The sequence below is a fragment of the Salvia miltiorrhiza genome, chromosome 1 (genome assembly GCF_028751815.1).
Source record: "Salvia miltiorrhiza cultivar Shanhuang (shh) chromosome 1, IMPLAD_Smil_shh, whole genome shotgun sequence".
Lineage (NCBI taxonomy): Eukaryota > Viridiplantae > Streptophyta > Magnoliopsida > Lamiales > Lamiaceae > Salvia > Salvia miltiorrhiza.
In genome coordinates, this window is record NC_080387.1 from 14,431,806 (window position 1) to 14,454,035 (window position 22,230).

The 22,230-nt window shown below is 34.7% G+C and overlaps 2 protein-coding genes and 2 long non-coding RNA genes across 13 annotated transcripts; 2 read left to right on the forward strand and 2 right to left on the reverse strand.

Annotated features, from left to right (window-relative positions):
- Positions 1–6,263: 6,263 nt before the first annotated feature.
- Positions 6,264–7,387, reverse strand: LOC131006676 (germin-like protein subfamily 1 member 11). The gene is made up of 2 exons (XM_057933844.1): positions 7,075–7,387; positions 6,264–6,992 (listed from the first exon to the last, which is right to left on the reverse strand). Exons 1-2 carry the CDS (start codon positions 7,202–7,204, stop codon positions 6,418–6,420), a joined length of 705 nt encoding a protein of 234 aa, XP_057789827.1. The 5' UTR covers positions 7,205–7,387; the 3' UTR covers positions 6,264–6,417.
- Positions 7,388–8,133: 746 nt separating this feature from the next.
- On the forward strand, positions 8,134–11,279 carry LOC131006682 (exosome complex exonuclease RRP46 homolog). 10 transcript variants are annotated; one of them, XR_009095697.1, is made up of 10 exons: positions 8,162–8,691; positions 9,016–9,139; positions 9,226–9,371; positions 9,447–9,512; positions 9,639–9,742; positions 10,213–10,233; positions 10,408–10,480; positions 10,604–10,643; positions 10,720–10,880; positions 11,005–11,279. XR_009095697.1 is itself a non-coding variant. In XM_057933852.1 (9 exons), the coding sequence occupies exons 3-8, from the start codon at positions 9,327–9,329 to the stop codon at positions 10,750–10,752; spliced, it is 306 nt and encodes a 101-aa protein (XP_057789835.1). In that variant the 5' UTR covers positions 8,134–8,691; positions 9,016–9,090; positions 9,226–9,326; the 3' UTR covers positions 10,753–10,880; positions 11,005–11,279. The 10 variants fall into 10 exon arrangements, 4 of the variants coding, with proteins under 4 accessions (XP_057789835.1, XP_057789836.1, XP_057789833.1 ...); XR_009095695.1 differs by having other exon boundaries at positions 8,184–8,691; positions 10,576–10,643; XM_057933852.1 differs by lacking the exon at positions 9,639–9,742 and having other exon boundaries at positions 8,134–8,691; positions 9,016–9,090; positions 10,576–10,643.
- Positions 11,280–14,744: 3,465 nt separating this feature from the next.
- Positions 14,745–15,495, forward strand: LOC131006707 (uncharacterized). Its single transcript, XR_009095722.1, has 2 exons — positions 14,745–14,795; positions 15,292–15,495. It is a non-coding gene; the product is annotated as an uncharacterized LOC131006707 (long non-coding RNA).
- A 1,105-nt stretch (positions 15,496–16,600) lies between these two features.
- Positions 16,601–17,758, reverse strand: LOC131006686 (uncharacterized). Its single transcript, XR_009095701.1, has 2 exons — positions 17,400–17,758; positions 16,601–16,914 (listed from the first exon to the last, which is right to left on the reverse strand). It is a non-coding gene; the product is annotated as an uncharacterized LOC131006686 (long non-coding RNA).
- Between the last annotated feature and the right edge of the window lie 4,472 nt (positions 17,759–22,230).

The following is a 22,230-nucleotide window of genomic DNA, read 5'->3' on the forward strand; positions in this document are numbered from 1 at the left end:
CATGCTCAGAAAAATCATAAATCACTCAATCAAAAATACACATGTATCAAGTAGTCACGTAACAGTCAATCAAATAAATCTCACACAAACGACACCTCGAAATCAAACAAAATCTTTCGTCAATCTAATCGTCTTATGAATTCGACTCCTCTCTCTATAGTGATTCTCACTTATTCATCTCGACTATATTTCTAGTCAAGTATCATCATAATTCTTAACACTATAAACCATCTCAAAACTAATAATTATTCTATCTTAATCGGGAACGGAAACTATAATCTCTCCTCAATTCAATCAGGATCTCTATCTGCTCTCAATTTCTTTGAGTAATTCACTCACTAATTCCATCATCGAAATTCTAAAATTCTCACATCTCAATCTATTGAGAAACTTCATCTTGTTTCTCTAAATAGCGTCTCGACACTATTAATAATAATAAGGTAAAAATGTGTAGTGTTACATCACATCAGAGTTGTTACGACCGCATTTTGCTAAGGATAACGAATTCAGGAAATTGTGACTAGGGGAGGGGATTTAGGAGCGGGATTAGAAAAGGGGCGTTTTGACTCTTTGATGACTCGACTTAATAGGAAGATAGTTGTGTTTAACTAAATGTCAAAGAAGACCACGAGGGGGCCGTGCATATAATTATTCAAAAGATACTCAACGAGTTCGAGTAATATGTTAATAATACATAACGGGGGTTGACATTGCAACAAAATATCCCTAAACATAATCAGTGTTCACAGCGAAAAATAGTAATTCGAGTATATGTGTCCAATTGATAAATTGAAGGGGAAGCGTACTATAAACGTGGACCATATAAACGAAGAAAGAAAGAAGAAAATTTGATGTGGACGATTGTCAAGGCAAGCCTGAGAGTGGGCCAACACCGGCAATGCCTAGAGCCCATTATTTTTGCGGTCCCAAAAAAGAATAAACTTGCATATTATATAAGATGATTAATAATAAGAAATTTTACTAAGAAATATTCAGCGATTAAGTTGCTTATACAAAGTTAAAAATTTATCAATCAATGGATTTTAAAATATTTTCGTTCTACAAAATCTCTTCACCACAACCCCTTTTATGCAAATTTGCTTCTCACAAATCTACATATATATAATAGCAAAATAAATCATATCCTACGTGGCGTCGTATAATCACTCCATTCTAATTTTCCTCTATTCTCATTCATTCTTATTTTTTTCCAAATTTTTAATTAATTTTCATATCTAAAAATCATTAAATATCTAAAAATCATTATATTAATATTCTACACCTTTGGGATATTGGGTTAATCATGTACGTCTTCTTATATATAATACGAATATGACTCCAATTCTATGTGACTTTTTCTCTATTTTTTGTGCTTATTTTTCTAAATTCTCATGACTTTGACTTTTTAATCAATTTATTTATCTTAAATCCCACCCACATCAAAATTTTAACAAATTTCACAAATTATAGTCATATATTTATCAATTGTTCATGCAATTGAGACAAACAAAGTATTTTATCCATTTTATTTTTTTTGTGTTATTTAAATAATTTATTAATATTTACTTTGTAATGGTTAGGCCGGAGCTCCTGAAGACTCCCCCTCCTTCCTGGCTTCTCTATTTTTTACGGTTTCCTTTGTTGTTGAGGTCTGTTCTTAGACGAGTACTCTTTTTTCCCTTTAAAGTTTTTCCCATTGGATTTTCTTTAAAGGGGTTTTAATGAGGCTCGGCCCTTAGTTTGCTCTCTTGTGCTCTCAAGGGTTTTAGGGTTTTTTTCCTTTTTTCTTTATATAAAATCGATTTTAATAAATTAATATTTACTTTGTAATGTCAAAATTTTATTGAGTATGAATAATCAATTATTGTAACAATTTATATTTTATTATTTAAATATTTATAAATTTAAACGACTTCAGGTAATAAGTGGGTATCACTATACGAATTCGGGAAGAGGACAAGCAATAAATTAAATTATTTTTTAATCAGATATGATGGTGGTCAAATCCACTTTTATTATTTATACTAGGTATTCTTAATTTTTACTTTGTAATGTTTTGATTTTCAATAAGAAATATAATCAATTATTGTAACAACTTATATTTGACTTTTTAGATATTTATATACTTAAACGAGTTTGAAAAAAATTAGCGGATATTACTATACGTGTTTTCATGGGAACTGGTAGTACAAACACTTTTAAATTGGGTTTGCGACATGACTGGTATATAAATTCTAAAAAGATTTCGTACAATGTATAATTTCTACATTTATTATCAATTAATTTTTAATCTTTTATAGTTTATGCTATTTATTATAAATGTATACTTTGTAATGTCCAGAAACAAACATATTGATTGTAAGCTTTATTAAGTTAGATAATCAATAACTATTAAATGTTTATTTAGATATTTTAAAAATATTAAATGTATTCGGATAATTAACGGATACTATTATGTATGTTTGGAAAGAGAGTTACTCTCTTTCATATGTTTGTCGGTTTGGATGGGCGAATAATTAAAATTACTTTTAAAATGAGTTTGGCACGAGCAAAAATATATAAGTTTTAAATGAATGCATAAATTATACAATTTTTATTATTTATACTAATATTTATTGTTAACACACAAATATAGATTGTCAGGAATCCACATCTATTTTTTGTGGAAGACTTCACTAATTGTTGAATCTAAATAAAAGATTATATACACGCTTACGTGAAATTTTCTCTATTTATTAATCTTTTATTATTTATTGTTAATGTTTATTTTGAAATGTTATGAGTTTTTATTGAGATAGATAACTAATTATCGTAACAACTTATATTTGATTATTTAGATATTAAATAAATTTAAGCATATTCAGGTAATTAGCGGATATTACTATTATATATGAATTCAGAATGCGAGTTTAAAACAAATACGAGTATATAAACGAAGTTCATAATCTGCATATATATTGTATAATTATCATACTTATATTTAAAATTATTAACAAAATTTATATATAATAATTAGTTCCGGTCGAATTTGGACGGGCAAGAAACTAGTTCCCCCACTAACAACAGTGTCACACCCCAATTCTTGAAACAATAACTATAACTGGGGTACGACTCATTATTTAAGTGATACGAATCCATCAACAAACATAACAACTTCAGGATCACAAGTTTAGTGTCATGCTTCAGATAACCAACATTTATAGAATGAAATACTTGTGAATTAATAGTCTCGGCTCAACAAAAGATATTGTTTAGAGTCACAACATAAAGGTCTTAAGTTAAGAAAACAAAAGACATATACTGGCTAGTTCTATAGTGGAAGTCAAAATAAGAAGTTGAACTCTAGCCTCAACTCGTCCCGTCAGCACCAGCCATTAACCTGAAAAACATTTGAAGATTTTTGGGCTAAGTACTAATGTACTTAGTGGGCTGCATTTTCTGAAATATTTCATACTTTGGTAAAGACAGTTTATCCAATCATACTTGACATGACTTAGAAGGTTTTAAAGTGAAAGAACTTCTAAGCATGTTAAAATAATTTCTTTCATTTGTGCGCACATGTCACACTCCCTTTCTGTTACTCGCTGTGATCCGGACCTCTAGCCACCGACGGATCCATTTCTTCCATTTACTTGAACTGAGGGCGTAACCCAGACAAGTTTACTTTTGACCTCAGGACACTACCCAGGCAGGCCTTACATTCTATGCTTCGAAACACATCCAGCAAGCACCCTTATAACCCCTCTTAGTTAGTGCCCGATGGAGATCAACCCACCAGCCGGTTAGCTAACGAGTGTACACAAATCTCAAATAACGTGTTAGGCCATAAGAGAACCTCAATTGATTCGTTGTGGTGAGCCTTAAACAGAGCAGAGTGCACATAAACATTTTATTGGATAAACAGTTTGCATTTCATCGAATAAATAATTTGCATTTCATTGAAACATTTAGAGCTTAATAACTCAATCATACTTTATACGTTTGGAAAGTAAGCCCACCTGAATAGGCAAAGCCTGTCGTTTAACTTATCTCTGAATCGGAATAGCAGTGCTAATCCTCCTGATGTTTCAAGGCCTACAAGAAATTTATTCTCAATAGGTCTCTTAAATCTAAACTCAAGTCACGGTAAAGTGCTTAACATTCTATGATTCACTTAGCCGGGTTTTCAAAATTTAATGAATAAATAATTGAAAACAATTCTCTTGAGTTAAGAACACCAACAATATTCTTACTTGACTTTCTTTTGTAATTGGAATTATAAATAACCAATTAAATCATGATGCAATGCATGACTCATTTCATACTTAAAGCATATAAGTGTTTGCTTAAAATGCACAAGTCCAAAAATAATAACAAAGGCAGCCCATGGCTTCGCCGCCTCTCCCCCCTTTCTCTGCTCTGTTTTACTACTCTCTACTCTGCTCAACTATACTCTGCTTTACTCTGCTCTGCTCAACCAGCTCTGGTCTCCCTGCTCTGGTCTCTCAGCTCGGGTATCCCAGCTCTGCTCTCCAGCTCTAGTATCCCAGCTCTGATCTTTCAGCTCTGGCATTCAGCTCTCATCTTTCAGCTCTGGCATTCCAGCTCTGCTCTTAGCTCTGCTCTCAGCTCTACTCTTCAGCTCTGGTCTTCAGCTATGCTAGTCAGCTCTGCTAAACAACTCTGCTAGTCAGCTCTACTCTTCAGCTCTGCTCTTCAGCTCTGCTAGTCAGCTCTGCTCTTCAGCTCTGCTAGTCAGCTCTGCTCTTCAGCTCTGCTAGTTTGTTCTCATCTCCCTACTCTGCTCTCATCTCCCTACTCTGCTCTCACTCTCACTCATCTCCCAACTTTTGAACACCTGCCGACTCTTTCTTTCTCAGCCCACCAGTACAGCTCACGCCGATCACCTCCTTGGCAACGGCGAAGTGCCGTCACCTCCCTCTGTTTCCGGCGACCGCAGCAAGCCACGGCCGCTACCCTCACTCTCCTCTCCTCCAGATCTAACGGAAACGCGACCCACAGGCCACGCCTCCGCCGAGCCTTAGATCCCCAATTCAGCCACCACCGCCCTTACTCTACCTCTGACTTTCTCTTACTCCGGCGACAGACGACGAGGTCGCCACCGACAGCAATAATCCCCTCCGACTCGGCACCTCAGACCCAACGCAGAACATAACCAACTCAAGACTCTACCTTTCTTCTTATTCTTTTAACACATACATCATGTATGCAAGCATAAACATAAAGAGAGTATTGCACAGCTTAGCTACAATGTATGCGTGTGATTCTTGTTTGAAATATCATTCTATTTAAACATGATATTAATAAAAGGGTAATGGAGTTCGTAGATGAAACCTTGGCTTGATGAACTTGGCAGATGTTGGGAAACTGGTTTGGTGCCGTGTGAATCGAGAATCAAGCTATGGTTGCTGTGTTTGAAGCTCAGTCCGGGTGTTGGACGAGAGAGATGAAGTGAGTGAATTGAGAGAGAGAGTAAATTGGGTGAACTTGCGGTGGAGGTAAAGGTGAGGAGAGAGAGAAAAGTGAGGCGGCTGAGTAGAGCGAGAAAATATCAGGAAAAAAAATATCTCCGGATTAACAGGACTGTAATATTCGTCAGGCTTCGTCAGGCTTTGCTAAATAAATAGCTCGGATAAAAGCTTGAATGCTTAATTAAATAAATATGTAATGCATATAAATTTAATAACTAAATTTACAAATGCTTTTGTAAATCATTTTAGTTGGAATTAAAAATAAATTCTTTTTCTTAATCCGGCGTGAATCATCTTAATTCTAAGTTCAAAATTATTCTAAACTTAGCTCGAGGAAACGGGGTATTACAAACAGCCTCTCATTTTATCAGTTCGAGACTATATATAAATCATACCAGAATACTAGCTACAATCTTTTTCTCAGTTAATCACATCAAAATCTCGCTAGCTTTTCTTTTAGGGTGTGTTTGTTTTTTATCCCTCTAGATAACAAAAAATTATGCCTTTAAATATTTGTTTTCGTATCCCACATTTTACACAAACACCATTTTTCCTTCCTTATTTTCACTTCAAGGAGGGATAACAAAATGGTTAATTAGAGATATTAACACATAATATTATCACACCAAAATGGAGGAATAATATTATCCCTCCTTGAAGTGAAAATAAAGAAGGAAAAATGATGTTTGCGTAAAATATGGGATAAGAAAGCAAACATTTAAAGACATAAACTTTTGTTATCCCTTCATTTTTGAAGGATAAAAAGCAAACACACCCTTATACAATAACAAATGCATAACAAACCACGTAGGTAGATTTATAAAAGCATGTAGTTGACATAACAATTGATGAAAATGGAATACAAGTAGATCGAATACATGATGGGGTTTTATTGATTAGATTTAACCCATATTTATTAATTAATTTATTGATGCATTATATTGAACTAATTGACGTTCCCGGTCCACGTGAGTGATTGCAGATGCTCGACAAGTTTATCATCATCAAGTTGGAATGCTTTGGCGAGAATATGAGGAGGAACGGACGGCTCAGATCCGAAGATGGATTTACCGATGGTGACGACTCCTGGATTTTGGCTATTGAAAGCAGCAATGGCGACTGCTTTGGTTTTTCCGATGTTATACTGGAAATGAATCAAGCCCCGCGGGAAGACGAAGATGTCTCCAGCATTCAAGACCTTGGCGAAGAGCGGGTTCTTGTCGTTGGGGTTGGCCGGGTTGGAGTTTATGAGACCCGCGTAGAGCGTGCCTTCCAATACCAGAAATATCTCCGACCCACGGGGATGCTCGTGGGGTGGATTGAGGCCGTTGAGATCGAAGTCGAGACGTGCAATGGCCACTCCCTGAGTGTTAAGGCCTGCTAGGACCTCGTCGTATACCAACGTTATTTGTGTCCCCAGAGAATTTGTTACTTGTCTCGACTCATTCAACGCTCCCGCGTAATACAAGTCGTCTGCTGTCACGCTCTTTGGGTCTTTGCAAATCTTCCCGTTCACAAATACTGATCATAATCAAATCAAAATTATTTCAATTGCAAAAAATTAATAAACACCCAAAATTAATTATATATTCATATTCATTACCTGCAGCTTCAGTGTCATTGACTGCAATGCAGAAATCCTGCAATGGATCAGGATCGTATGCTTCCGCTAACAACGAAGAACTAACAAGAATGGTGAAAAATACCAGAAACTCAACTCCAGATGCCTTCATCCTGTAATTAACTCAATCTACGTAGTACTCTTTGGCAATTTAATTTCTCTTTGGTAGTTGTAGTGTAGTATTGAGAGAGCAATCTTCTATATTTATAGTTCTAAACATTTATCTACGCACAAAAACATGAATACTCAGTCCAACAAAGCCGTCTCAATTATTGTTCTAGTCTTCTATTGGTGAATTTCATATTTGCACGATTCCATCACATGCATAATTAACTTGGTAGCAAAATTTGCTTTCTCTAGAAAATCTTTATTTCAACTTTGTTGACATTAATTATCTTAAAACTATACTAAAACATAATAAATTAACATTGAAGAAAAAATAATTAAAACTATAAGAGATTGAAAGTAGGATTCTAATTAAGTGAATCACCAAAAGTGGGACGGAGGATCTCGTGTGTTATAGTTGAGGATGAGATAATTTGTTCCAAAGTTTATTGTCTCTCATTGTGTCCAACTATTAATTTCAGTATTTAATAACCTTTTATTACAAAAATAAATAATTATTGTTATATAATGGTAATATTTATCACTAAAAATTAAAATTTTGAAAAACTATATATATACCCTAATTTTATTGTACATATATGTATCAATATATAAAATAACCATTATATGTTGTTCTTCCCTCATGCAGACGATAATCAACTATGTTGTGTTAATTTGCTTTAATGTATCATGTTCTAAAGCAATGGCAAAATTTGGATTTATTTTAAGCCTCTCCGCCTCCTCTCTCGATATTTGGTAGGTGTTGGCCACGCATGGGTGGAGCTAAGGGATAATTGGATCACCCTGAAATTTTAAAAAGAAGTAAGGGGTATTTTTATAATTTTATAAATAATATAAAAAAATAAAAATTACGATTTTATTTTCACTGTTATCACTACAACAAAATCAGCCTTTGGGGATGCTTATATGAGGACTATTTCAAGTTATGAGTCCTATTTTATATTTAATGGGACTCTTGTTCAAAAATGTCTTATCCAATCTAATCACTACTATGAATTATACTATTTCTGCGCTGCCTTAAACTAAATTAAATTGAAAAGAATACACTTTCCACAAATCTGTAGTCTATAAATTTTTTGAATTTTTTTAATAAAAAATTAAATTAACTTAATTCATTAAATTGGAAAACAATAAACAGAAAAGTTAAAAATGGAAAAAATTGTTCCAACTTTCTATTTGTTCGTTTTTTCCCCCAAATGCCAAAGAAAAGCCCTTGAGGAAAATTCCCCAAATCCACGGCGAGAAAGCTTCCATCTTCGATGCTTTGAGGAGAAGATTTGTGTTGTGAATGATAAGCCGAAAAGCAAACCCGGAGGAATGTGAAGATAGCGGAAGCCGGTGGAGCTAAGGAGGTGAAGATCTCTAAAGCTCAGACCGATCTAGCCATTGATTTGGACGGGAAATCTGATGATCCGCAGATGTGCGGAGCTTATGCTTCTGATATATATGAATATCTTCACAGAGTGGAGGTTGGTACGTACTAACTAATTCAGTATGAATTTGTTTAATTTTGGTTGTTTACATGAGATGTGTTAATACTGATTTGGTTCCGGTTTTGATGATATGTAAATTTCTTACAGTAATATTTGGATTTGTTATCCATAATCAGGTGTATCTCTTTATTTGACTGTCAATGAGATTAGGGATTCATATTGTGGCGTTTATTTTTCCTATAATATTAGGGCTTTCTACGCCATTGATCTGAGAAATGATTAGCACTTAATTTAGGGCTTTCATAGAACTATTTATATTAAATTTTAGTTCAGTGACATTAAGTTGGTATAATGTTTCATTCAGATGGAGGCTAAGAGAAGGCCATTGTCGTATTACTTGGAGAAAATTCAGAAAGATGTAACTGCAAAAATGAGAGAGGTTTTGATAGATTGGTTGGTTGAGGTGGCTGAGGAGTACAACTTTGATGGTGATGAAAAGTAGATTTGATCCTGTCCATATCTATGGTGCTAAGGAGCCACATGTTTAATTTTTCTTGACTTGTCATCTTTGTAGGCTATTGGAACAACCACAAGGCAACCATGGAAACTATAGACAAGCAAGATTGGTTGCACACAGGAGATGTTTGCTATGTTGATGATGTGGGATGACTATACATGTTGGACCGTGTAAAAGAGCACATCAAACATAAAGGCTTTCAGGTAAGCATCATTTGTTTATCACCTTGAGAGAATACTCTTACTTGTGCTTCACTTGTTGCATTCGGTTGCTTTTAGGTCGCACCAGCGGAGCTAGAAGAGCTACTTCTCACTCATCTTGAAATAGTGGATGATGCTGTTAGGGTGAGCACTAGCAGGAAATACCCCAAACTCATGTGTATCTTAAATGTATTTTGTAATCATCAATCAATGAGTTTGGCAGGAATTATAATATGTCAATAGCTAATATGAGAGTTGAAAAAAATGTAGATTAGGTGATGGAGAAGTTGGAGAAATTCCAATAGCATATTTTGCAAGATCATCCAATAGTTCACTGACAACACAACAGTTCCTTATGCTCATAGAATCTTAATGTAAGAATATGTTGGATCGTAGTGTCTAATTAATTAAGAGGTTTATGAAATTATCATTTTACAATCATAAGGTTTTTATGCTTTAGAATGTTCATAAATAATGTAATATCATCAGACGAGAATTAGGATATCATAATGCATGATCATAGTCAAACTGTAAGTTTCTGTAAGAATACAAGGTTTATGGGTCAGGATTCATAGTGTTGAAACTAATTAAGTTTCGAGAAAATTCTATTGGATTCTAGTGTATATAGAGAGTTTTGGTTCAGATTAGCTAGTATCCCTCATTACTTTAATGCTATTTACAAAACTAAAATATTCTTTTGACAATATCACATCATAAATGGGCATATTGTGTCATAATTTTTTTTGCTTATGAAATATCATATGTAGAACATTGTCTAGGGGCATTTTTATCTGTTGGTCTGGAATTTGAAGCATCAATGTGATAAATTATTTTTGCTACGCAGGTTGTCCATGACGATGGTTCTGTATCCTTCCCCGGTTTGTTTGTTCCTTTTGATATGGATCACTCACAAGGCAAAAGAGTTTATGTTTCTCTTAACTGTTATGAGAATATGAATATTGTGACCCAACATCTCTGTTTCTCTCCCTCTTATAGAAGCCCCATAAATTTCTGAATTCTTTGACCAAGCTTTTGTAAGGTTCTTCCATGTGCCATACATGCTTCTTGTGCTGCTCTTGTAGATGCTGGAATCCCTTTGAAATACCTTGCAGGTAATTTGTCATAGTAGTGTTCATTTTTTATGTTTCTGTAATCCATCTTTATAGAATGAGTAGACTTCTGACAGTATTGCATCGTTTTCCTCTAGTCTTGTTATGTTGCTGTCTCACTGAAAGTGAGAATATTACATTGGACCCGAGCAAGCTAGAAGAACAGGTATTCCTTTTAAGAAATTAAATTAAATTGTCTTCTACCTCGATTTAGTAGCTATAAGGTTGGGTTCGAAGTGTAGATCCCAATCACGATGTTGGAGGAAAACGACTAGGATTAAATTGGTGTGAAGTTCAAGTTTCAGTTCCTATAGAATGGGAAGAAGATTTGATTAGGCCATATTCAAACTTGTCCACAATTGGAGATGCAATTGGAGCATGCATTGCATGGCCTCGACACTTGGTAATCATCTATTCTTAAATTCTTTTTCTATTCTTAAAAACCATGATTCTTATTTCTCATTAGATCAATAGATTCAAATTAGATTTGATTTGAACTCATAATCCTGATGTTCTTTTCATTTTAGGTGACCGACGACGATGATGATTGAAGAAGATTGATCGTGCTGGCTGCTGTTCTCTTTTTTTGCTGTCTTTTTTTTGGTCTTTGCCACGACAAAATGAATGAAAGAAACTTAGTTATGGATATTTCCTCAAAAATCTTGTGAGTTTTATTAAGTTTTTAACATGGTTATAGCTTTGGTGACATACAAGAGTGGTGGAGCAGATATATTTCATAAGATCTTAAAGTTTGTTGTTTTGCAACGAGTTCGGTTGGAAAATATAAATGAATTTAGCAATATTTCTATGGTTACAATTAATCTTTCTTATATACGTATTATTAGTAGCAATTTGTAATTTTAGAATGTTACATGAATCTAGGTCAAACTACAAATTTTAGAACAATACAATATATATTGTAACAGGACACTAATTATTAGGACACTCCTAAGTGTCACAAAAATATATTGTAACAGGACACTAATTATTAGGACACTCCTAAGTGTCACAAAAATGGGTTTTCAAGCATACTCTAATAGGACTTTCTTGAGCATCCTATTACAATGAGTGTCCTTTTACACGTATAGTGACTAGCGCAAATAGGACTCTCCTAAGGAGAGTCCTATAGTAGTGAAAGTCCTATTATACCATATAATAGGACTCTCATGAAAGTCCTAATAGGTGAATTTTGTTGTAGTGTATCGAGTTGAACTATTTTACATTGTGATTAATATGTAAGTTTTAGAGTTGAATCGATGTTTTGATTAATTTATGCATTCATTCTTTGTAACTATAGATTCATTTCTTGAATTTGATATTGAAAAACTTGAAAGTCAATTCGAAAGACACTTTCTATAATTCAAATGAAATTATAATTGTGTTAATGATTATTATTTTTTAATTTAATTTTTTATTTTTAATTTAATTATTAATTTTATTGAGAAAAATTAGACATCGAATCGAAAGTCTAGCCTCGTCACTAATTGGCCACAACATCCTCGGTCAGCCCCCAGAGGGCGAAGGTGCGGCCGTTGAGTGTGCTGAACATGGTGTTGCAGTTGGTCTTGAACTCTACGCACTCAATCCCTGCTCCGCAGACAGGGGCGGATCCAGGAATTTTGTTGGGGGGGGCCGAAATTTTTTTTTGGGATATAATATATAGTAATTAATAAATAATTGTTTTTTTGTCATTAGATCAACAACAATAATAAAAACCTACAATAGTTTCATTCATTACCATGTCTATTACATTACAAATAATCTATGAATAGACACTTGGCGAACCCGAGCTAGTAATTGTGGAAATAATAAATAATCACCTGGCCCAAAGTTGATCAATGTTGAATTGGGAGAAATTATTTCTCGGATCAAGACACGCCATGCATCTAAGCAAATTAGTGCTAGCTTCGGAAAACCGAGTGTTTAGCTCTTGTATTGTTAGATCAACAACCTAAAATATTAATAGAGTATTTAGTTTATTATTAGTGCTAGCTTTCAGTCTGTCCCGTTTGTATTTCTTAACAGAGTATTTAGTTTATTATTATTTTTAATTTCTATATTTAAAATTTTAAAAAAAAAAATCAAAATTTGGGGGGGGGGGGCTCTAGCCCCCCCTAGCCCCCCTGGATCCGCCACTGTCCGCAGACTTGTTTCACCACCGTGAAGTTCTGCAGCACCTGCCCCTTCCGAACCTTCCCGTCAAATGCCGCATGTATAAACTTGTCACCATGCACGAGGGTGAGCATTCGGTTATTCGGTACCGATCCAAACCGAATAGCAAAAACTGAATTAGGACCGAATTATATAATTAATAACCAAATCTGAACCGAACATGCCTAAAATTGAACAAAATCGAACCTAAATATTTCGGTTCGGTTTCGATTAAAACCAAATAACCAAAATAAATAGACAATATATTTTCTAAATTTTAAATAACTAATTAATATTCAATATTCAAGATTTGAAATCCGCAAAAAATAATGATCCAAAACATCTTAAGAGTAATTATTGACTATTTTAATTTCTTGAATATAAATAATAATCATTTTAATTTTTAAATACTACTTATAAATTATTAAATTTGTTGGGCCTTGGGGTGCTATTGAACTGGGGGGGCAGGGGAATACACAGTAGGCTATTTTTAAGACTTTTGAAAACTGAAGTCAGTATCTAGACTGATACTGAAGAGTGTAAACTGAAGTGAGGTGACCAGTGAAGAATATGATCAGTTTTTAGAAGGGGTTAAGAATGATACTGATGATGAATCAGTAGGATACTTCAGTTTATGAAACTGGTCAATAAACTGAAATTCAGACAAAGGGGCAATCTTATCAGTTTTTCGAAATCAGAGAAGTGTTAGAAATCTTACTAATTATCCTAAAATTTATCAGTTAGACTTATAACACTTGGAGCGGAAACGATTTTAAGAAATAGCCTTTAGTGAATCAAATTATCAGTTTTAGGGTTTCTCTTTTATCTTATCAGTTTCAGTATGAATAGTGTTTGTGCACAAGTAATGAAAGAAAATACTGAAAGCGATAAAGAACACTGAGTATTTTTACGTGGTTCGAAAAATACTTTCCTACGTCCACGGTCAGTAGATCACACTGACAATCGATTCGGCTCGTGCTTACGGGTGCACAACAAACCTAGCTTGTGCTTGCAGGCGCACAACAAACCTTTCGACTGAAACACTTGTTTCAATGCCAACATACTAGGTTGGAATTCTCCTTCTGAGCTTTCAAATGTCAAGACAACAAAATGTTTAACTTGCGGGTGCTAAACAACTTAGAGTCCAGTGTTGATGCAGTTCAGAGCAGAGCTCCGGATGCAGAGCAGAGCCGAGTTTCAGAGGCTGCACAAAGTGGAGATCCGGTACACGTGCTAGTTGGTCCGGTGACGAGAGCTAGAGCCAAGACATTCAAGGCTAATTTAATGACGTTGGTGGAAGAAATCTGGAAGCAAGAGCTGAAAAGACCAATTGGAGAAGGACCGACAGATCAGAGCTCAAAAGTTTACATCTTATTACTTACAGAGCAGAGCCCAACAGCAGAGCAGACACACCGAGCAGAGCAGAGCTGCATAGCAGAGTGGAGCTGCAGAGCATAGCTAATCTACAGAGCAGAGCTAACTTGCAGAGCAGAGCTAACCTGCAGAGTAGAGCAGATCTGCAGAGCAGAGCTAACCTGCAGAGCAGAGCAGATCAACAGAGCAGAGCTGAACGTCAGAGCTGAGCGTCAGAGCTGGAGTTCAGAGCTGAACGTCAGAGCTGAAGTTCAAAGCTGAGGTCCAGAGCTGAAGTTTTCAGAGCTGAAGATCAGAGCCGCAAGTTTCAGAAGTGACTTTCTCGCCCGAGTCAGGCCCTTCAGAGCGTGCGATATTTTCAGAGCTGAAGCCTGTCAGCTCTGCAACTAGCAGAGCTGATTTTCTCGTTAGGGTTTCAGCTTGTAGAGTAAGTTTCGTATTTCCTTAGTTTTAGTTTGTTTCCTTCTTTACGTTAGGGTTTGCCAAATAATTTTTTATAATAATTTTGTAAGTTATTTCTCCTCAAGTTTTCGAATTCTTCTTGAGTTTGCCAAATAAGAATTCAATCTATAGGCGAATCGACGAGATCATTATCCCTCGTCGTGTGTCATTCAACGTCTCCGAGTTGCTGCACCAATCACATCGTTGGGTTCTAGAGATCCGTTCTCTAGGAATCTTCGTAGATTAGGTCAGGAGTTTTGGGACACAATTCCATACTTATAGTTTGTTTCCGTTTAGGGTGTGATATGGGCACTAGGAAGTTGTTCAAACTCTTATTCTATTAAAATCCAATGTAAGTCTTCACATTGATAAACTTATTAATCCATTTTCTCTCGTTTCTATATTAGACAAATCTTGTATATAAGCAGTTCATTATTTGATCTTCACATTCTAGATTTTGATATGGAATCTTTTATCTGATAAACTTCACATATTATAGATGATAGACTTTTGAGCATAAATTGTCAAATTCTATGAGCTCTCAATATTGGTCTCTACATACTTGTGACCTGATAAAGGCCAATTAAACAATAGGATTGGAACAAGTCATTTTATCTATATCTGAGCCTGTCCTAGAATATATGTGGATAAATGCTTGTTGATTGTAGTAGCATGCTAGTTTAGGAGATGCGTACTGCAAGATTATATCGTGGGAAAGTTTAGTTTTCTTTAGAATGCAGTCACACTCTTGCTATATGTCACATGTTCATTGCTTATCAAATTCAAGATTAATTATTTAAAATATTTGGCACATTGCTTACTATCTTATTTTTATTTTGATTATGTAGATTCAAGCTAGTTGGATGGTTGATTTGTTGGACGATTGGTGGTGAATAAAGGCGTAATTAGTTGGAGATTGTATTAGAGGTTTTTTTTAGAAGATAAATGATGGTGTAATTCGAGAAGATACAATTATTGATGTAATGGATTTTGATGAAATATCAAACAATGTTTGATATTATGGCATTAATCTAGAATTTATTAGTGGTTTATGAGTATTGTTTGGTTATTTGATGTTTAAGTATTTTAATTTTGTCATATATATTGGTATTATAAAATAGGGAACTAAATATATTATATAATTTTTTTTTTATTTTGTCATATAGAATAGACAACAGATATTACAAATTGTCTATCTTTATATAGACAACATACATTAATTGTTGTCTATAATCAGTAAGGTTGTTGTCTATATCATTAAAGACAACGTATAATATACGTTGTCTTTTACCTTTCGTATGTTGTCTATGTTTAAATAGACAACATATAAAGTATGTTGTCTATGAGCACCCCAGAATAGACAACAACGATCTCAACAACAGAGGTTTTCCACATAGACAACATTAAATATATGTTGTCTATGTGCTGAATTCTTGTAGTATATGTAAGCTGTTGACTTCCAATACAAGTCACATTTAATGCAAAAGATGAAGCATTTAATGCAGAGATATGGCAAATCGTCCTTCAATATGCAGAGTATCCCTTTCCGTGTTGCTATGTTCTGTAACACCATTTCCTAGTCTTGCAAAGACCATACCTCTTTCAGCCTAAGGAGATAAGAAGACTGAGCACCTAAGCCAGATTTTAAATATGAGTGAAACGACGGAAAATGTAGAAGGACCTCCTCCAACGGATCTATTCTCCAGACGCTGCCTATAAATAGAGCTCAAGGTTCAACCTCATTCTTCACCGATTCAAACGCATACGCCAAAGCTTTGCCAAAATTTAGACTCAGCAATTACTTTGCAAAAAGCTTGAATCGAAGAAGAGAATAACCATCGTTGTAATTATCGGTCTACCTGATATACCTACATTCTCTTAGTGCGTCTAGGCAAATTCTCTTACCATCCTTAGCCTATAATTGATTACTTGAGAGCCTGTTCTCAGTAATCTTAGTTGGAGATTCGAACCCTTTTCTAAAGAGTGAAAAGAGAGTATGAGAGAGAGTTCGAGACATGCTTGCATTAAAGCTGTGTCTGTAGATGCAATTATACATGTAATTTAAAAAGGATGAAACAAATATGAATTCATCAAAGATATAATCCGACCAATAATACCTCCTCACTTCTCATCTACACAATCACATTTACAAATTAATTGATCTCCAACAAAAATAGCTAATTATTGATATAAAATTTCATAATTTCTTGTAAAATGCAATTATCGAAAGCACAGATGAAAATAGTGAAATGATTTTACCTGCCCATAGTAATTTCTCGAATTTACATCAGCTCCATTTCTCCAACAACAATGCCACAATCTAAAATTTAAAAACTCCACTAATCAGAGGTTACATCCAAAACCCACAAATTGGCACAAGAAGCAACATTCCCACACGAGAAGCAACATCCAATTTGCCTCGGATACTGCAGCGGCAGCTGCGAACCCTTATCATCAGCCATCATTCCAACCTATTCATGCAGACATAATTGATAAATAATGATATATGTTAAAAGAATCAGCAAGCAAAGGCAACAACTCATTATACTAGGGCAAAGTCTAAGTCAAACATGTGCAGTCCAAACACTAATATACTAGGCAATAACCTTGTTATTTGAATAATCAAATTACTAACATGTAAACTAATGTTCTTTAGCTCAATATCTTCAGAAACTCAGATGCAGAACTTAAAAAATGCTCTCTACTCCTTCATTCAGCGAAAGTCATACTTGTACAAATATATTCAATATGTGACTCAATAAAGTATATTTTCTACACAGATTACCAAACACCATTTCATAACTTTAAGTTCGCAATAGTCATATGTGCCCTATGCTTCACAAAAATTTCTCTCAAATGAAAAACAGAATTCCAGAATACTAAGCACTTAATCTCTCAAATGGATTAAGAGAGCACATGTGTGTGTGTGTGAGAGAGAGAGAGATGAAGGACGTACAGCAGCTGCGTCGCGGATCAGGCGGGATGAAGGCTCGACGATTGCAGCGATGCTCGCTGGGATTTCCCAGCCCCCAGAGAGGCTGGAACCCTAGATGAAATTAGGGATTTTAATTGTGATTCAAAGATTTCGAGTGGATCGAGAGGACAACAACCAGTGGCGTTCGCCTCGCCGGTGGTGATGATGAACGAAAATTCGCCGGATGAGAAAGAGGTGAGAGGGGTGGCCGAGTGAGGGAAGAGAGAGAGAGAGTTGGGAACGAGTGGAAGACGTTTGAGAAAGAATGGGAGAGAGTATTTATTTTTTTTATTAAAATAGACAAATGTTTTAAAAAATTGTTGTTTGATGATTTAATAGACAACAAAGTTTTGAAATACTTGTCTATAGTCGCTGAATAAAGACAACAGTGTAGGAACATGCCTTGTCTATTGTGTTAATAAACAACATAAATTAAACTGGGTTGTCTAAGAGCGGTCATAAACAACAGTTTTCCAAATTTGTTGTCTATGACCATATTTTTTGTGGTTATATACAACATATTTGACTATATGAGTTGTCTATATAATAATTGACAACATATTAACTAAAATGTGTTGTCTATTTTTTGTTGTCTATGTGCTCAATTCTTGTAGATCTTCTGAAACTTAACTTCAGTTTTAGTAAATGCTTCGACTGATTGGATGTACATAAGTGTTTCCCTAACACTTGTACTTCAGCACGGTTCCTTCATTAAATTTAGCATTTACTCCAGTTGGACTTGACTCTTTAGTAAATTCAGACTTCAGTCTTTAAATCTTCGGTCTTCGATCTCTTAGTCCTTTGATCTTCAGTCTTTGCCTTTTCAGTCTAATCTAGGAAAAATGAACTCTAATACTTGAGTTCAAAAGAATTCTAGTCTAGAAAGAAAATCTAAGTGTTTCTGGATCATCAAAACCAAGGAAATGATATTTCTTTTTATTTTCCAACAAAATTATTAAATTAATTATTATTTTAGTTTGATTTTAGATTAAGCAAATATTTTTTTTGTTAAAAACTATAACTGACCCGAAAAATTAAAAATTTCAAAATTCAAAACCAAAATCGATCAAAAATCAAATTAACTGAACCGAATTAATATTTCGGTTAGATTCGGTTCGACTTTTCGCATTTAATCGAACTTTGCTCACTCCTATGCACGGCGATGTATAGTATGCCGTGGGCGTTTTATGAACCAATGTGTGGCGCTATGATTTTACAAAAATAAATTAGGATGAAATCTAATACATCATATCATCTATCTATTTTTCAATTATTAAAAAATTTATTTGATACTATTTCTGATTCACATAAAACATGGTTTTTTCTGTTCTTACATAATTCACAAAAACAAGTATATATTAATATTCGTGAATCATCGTATAAAACTTTGAATTCACAATCAAGAATATTTGAAGTTGTGAATATAGCATAAAAATTTAAGTTCATATATAATTAAAAGTATTCTGGGTTATAAATTATAATACAAAACTCGAATTCACAATCAAAAGTATTCAGAGTAGTGAATTGTAGCATAAAAACTCAATTTCATAACCAAGAATATCCCATATTGTGAATTATATATAGCACATTAATTCACAATCAAAAAAGTACTTCTAGTTGTGAATTATAGCATAAAAACTTTCATTCACAATTAAGAGTATTTTTAGTTTTTTTATTAATAGATAAAAAATGTATTTATGTATTTTAAAAGTTGACTCTATATATATAATGTAGGAGCAAAATGATATACGCTCATTCTTAAAGATAAATTATATCTAAACCCATGTGGTATAAAATATATAAATTATACCCATTTAGGACTTTTTTACTCTTATGTCGAGCAATAATGTATTTTACATTTACGCTCGACTAGTCAAGTAATGATCGAGTATGTCGATCATTAGTGCATTTTCTAAAAATCCTCAACCACTAATGCTCGATTGCTCAACTCGCAGTGGTCGAGCATATATCGAGCATTAGTAAAAAAAATGCTCGGCTCGCAGGTAGACCATTAATATATTTACCATAAATACACCAATACTCGATTGTTCGACTTGTATTGGTCAAACTTTAGTGCATTTACCACTGATGCTCGCTCGACTTGCATTGGTTGAGCGAGTTGAGCAAAGTGCACGATTTCAATAAAATTTGCGATACAAGTAAGGATAACTTTGTCATTTTCAAGCTTAAAATGGTATAGTTTTATTTATAATAGGTAGTAGTTTTTATTTTTTCTTTGAAAATGAGTAGAATCAAACATTAACCCTACATAGTGTAACATGTTCATAATTTATTGTAGATGTCCGTAATTTTTTAACGTTTGTTTGAAATGTTTTATGTTAAATATTTTATGTCAGCAAGAAAAATTTGAATATTTTATGTAGATGTTCGTAATTTTTTAACATTTGTTCGAAATATTTTATGTTAAATATATTTACAAATATGATTCAGATATCAATAATATTTTTCGGTCCCCATGCAAAGTAGGACACACCAGAGAAAATATCGCAAACAAATAATATAAATTCTATTAAGAATATAAGTTTTCACTACTACAAAAGTTTACATACATAACAGTGCATAGATAACGGTTTTTTTCAAAAACCGTTATGTATGAGCGCACTTTTAGGAATAGATAACAGTTTTGTAAAAATCCGTTATCTATGTAGTGTTGTCTATATGCATAGATAACGGTTTCAATTAATTCATTATGTTTTTGCGTTATCTATTAGTTACATACATAACGGTATTACAAACCGTTAAGCCGACCGTTATCTATGTGCGTATTTTTGAACTCTTAGATAACGATTATTGAAACCGTTAACTAAAAGTGTTATGTATGGTATTATTTCATTTAATTTTTTATTTTCATAATTAATTTATTAATTAAATAATTTAAAAATATTGTATTCTATCTATCATCTCTTCCCCAAATCTCTCTCTCTCTCTCTCTCTCTCTCTCTCTTCGCGCGATCTCTCCCTCTTTGAGAGATAGTCGCCGCCGCTTCCGCGAATGGTAGCTATTCGCGCTCTTCCGGCGACATCGGTCGCCGCGACCTCGCCTCTCCATTTTCCTCTAACATATAGCTAGGGCAAAGGTTGAGCCCTAGTTCTTCTCGCTCCCACCCACCCTGCATCGCGTCGCCTCTGACGCCGCTCTTCTCGCAGCAGCAGATCGGGCGGCGGAGCACCCTTCTCCCCTCCACCGAGCACGAGCAGACCACCCCTCTCCTCCACCGACGCCGCTCTTCTTGCAGCAGCAGCAGCAGCAGATCGGGCTTTTTGCTTCTCCGTCTGCCACCTACCGCACCCATCTCTCTTTATCTGTCCGTTAGCCCTAGCAGCTGCCGCCGGTCGAGCTCTCAATCGCAGACCCTAGTCGCCGCCGCTGTCGCCGCCGCCTTCTACAATAGCCACCACCAAGGTAGAATCCCTAATTATACATCCCTTACGCAAATCTCATTCCAAATCCCTAATTTTTGAACTTTGTTGGTAACAATATGATTTAGATTAGGGCTTTTGCTCGAATTTTTTAAATTATCTGAAGCTATTTTGCTCAAATCTTTTAATTTTGTGAAGCTATTTTGCTCAAGTTTTTGAATTATCTCTCTGTTATTGGATTATCCTCAATTGTAAGAATGAAACACATTCTCATACATAATTCTCCAACGGTTATTGGATTATCTCTCACATTCTCTATTGTTTGTTTGCTAGGGGATTATCTCTCACATTCTCTATTCAACAATATAGAATGAATTCATTCTTACGGTTTGTTCTACTAGCATTGGAGTGATAAATTTCAATTTCCTGTGAATCACTTCATCAAAACTTAATGGCATATCATTTCCAGGTTTATAGTTGATTACTATAGTTCCTCCGCGTCTTGGTTTTGAATCTTTTGATCAGTTCTTAGATTGTTGTTTGTTCTATATTTAGCTTTTATCAAAGACTCAATGAATTGGGTGTTTGTTGTTACTTCTAGTTACTTATTCGAAACTCTCTGCACAGCTAACTGTTTGATAATCAAAAGACAATTATGCTTGTTTCTTTCCCCTTTATTTGACATTGATTGTAAGCTTCATATAGCTTAAAAGTTACTCTTAGGTCCTTACAGTGGGAGCTCTACACCAGGCTGATTCTGATGCTTTGAGGATTGCAGCTTCTGCTTGGCATGATGAGATGGCACTCTTGCCTAAACCCTTACTTATTGTTTCCATTAGAGATCCTACAAGTAGGTTACGCATTTAATTGTTCTGGACACTTAAAACTTTTTGACAAACTGCACACTGGATTGCTGGAAGATCAGGGAAGCATATTTTCCTTACGGATAATGATGGTGGGAAACTTCCACTCCTGCTTCAGATGGTCAAGGACTCTGCTGACCTTCATTTCATGTTAGTATGCGATTTTTGGCAGCACAAACTCTTTATATCACTTGTTAGCAAATGAAGTCTCTTTTGTTATCTTCTGACAACTCTGACCCTATATGCAGATCAGCATTACGATCTTTCAACCGCCGTGTGGTATATGCCAACGCAAACTATGACCGTATCCTTTAAATAGTTTATGATCCTTTTTTCTTGTAGCAGAAAAGTTCTTGCCTTCCTTCTTGATAAACTTACATTTGCCTTCACTGATTTCTAAGATGTGGTGGGATGGAGAACTTCATCAATCCGCCGTCAAAACGAACTACCAAAGGTTAGGTTTATGTTTTCCCAATTCGAACACTCTCTTCTTATTTCATGAAATGTTGAAGTGATAGTCATTTTTACTCTAAGATACAGGTAAGCATTCTATTCAGAGCTGAATTTTA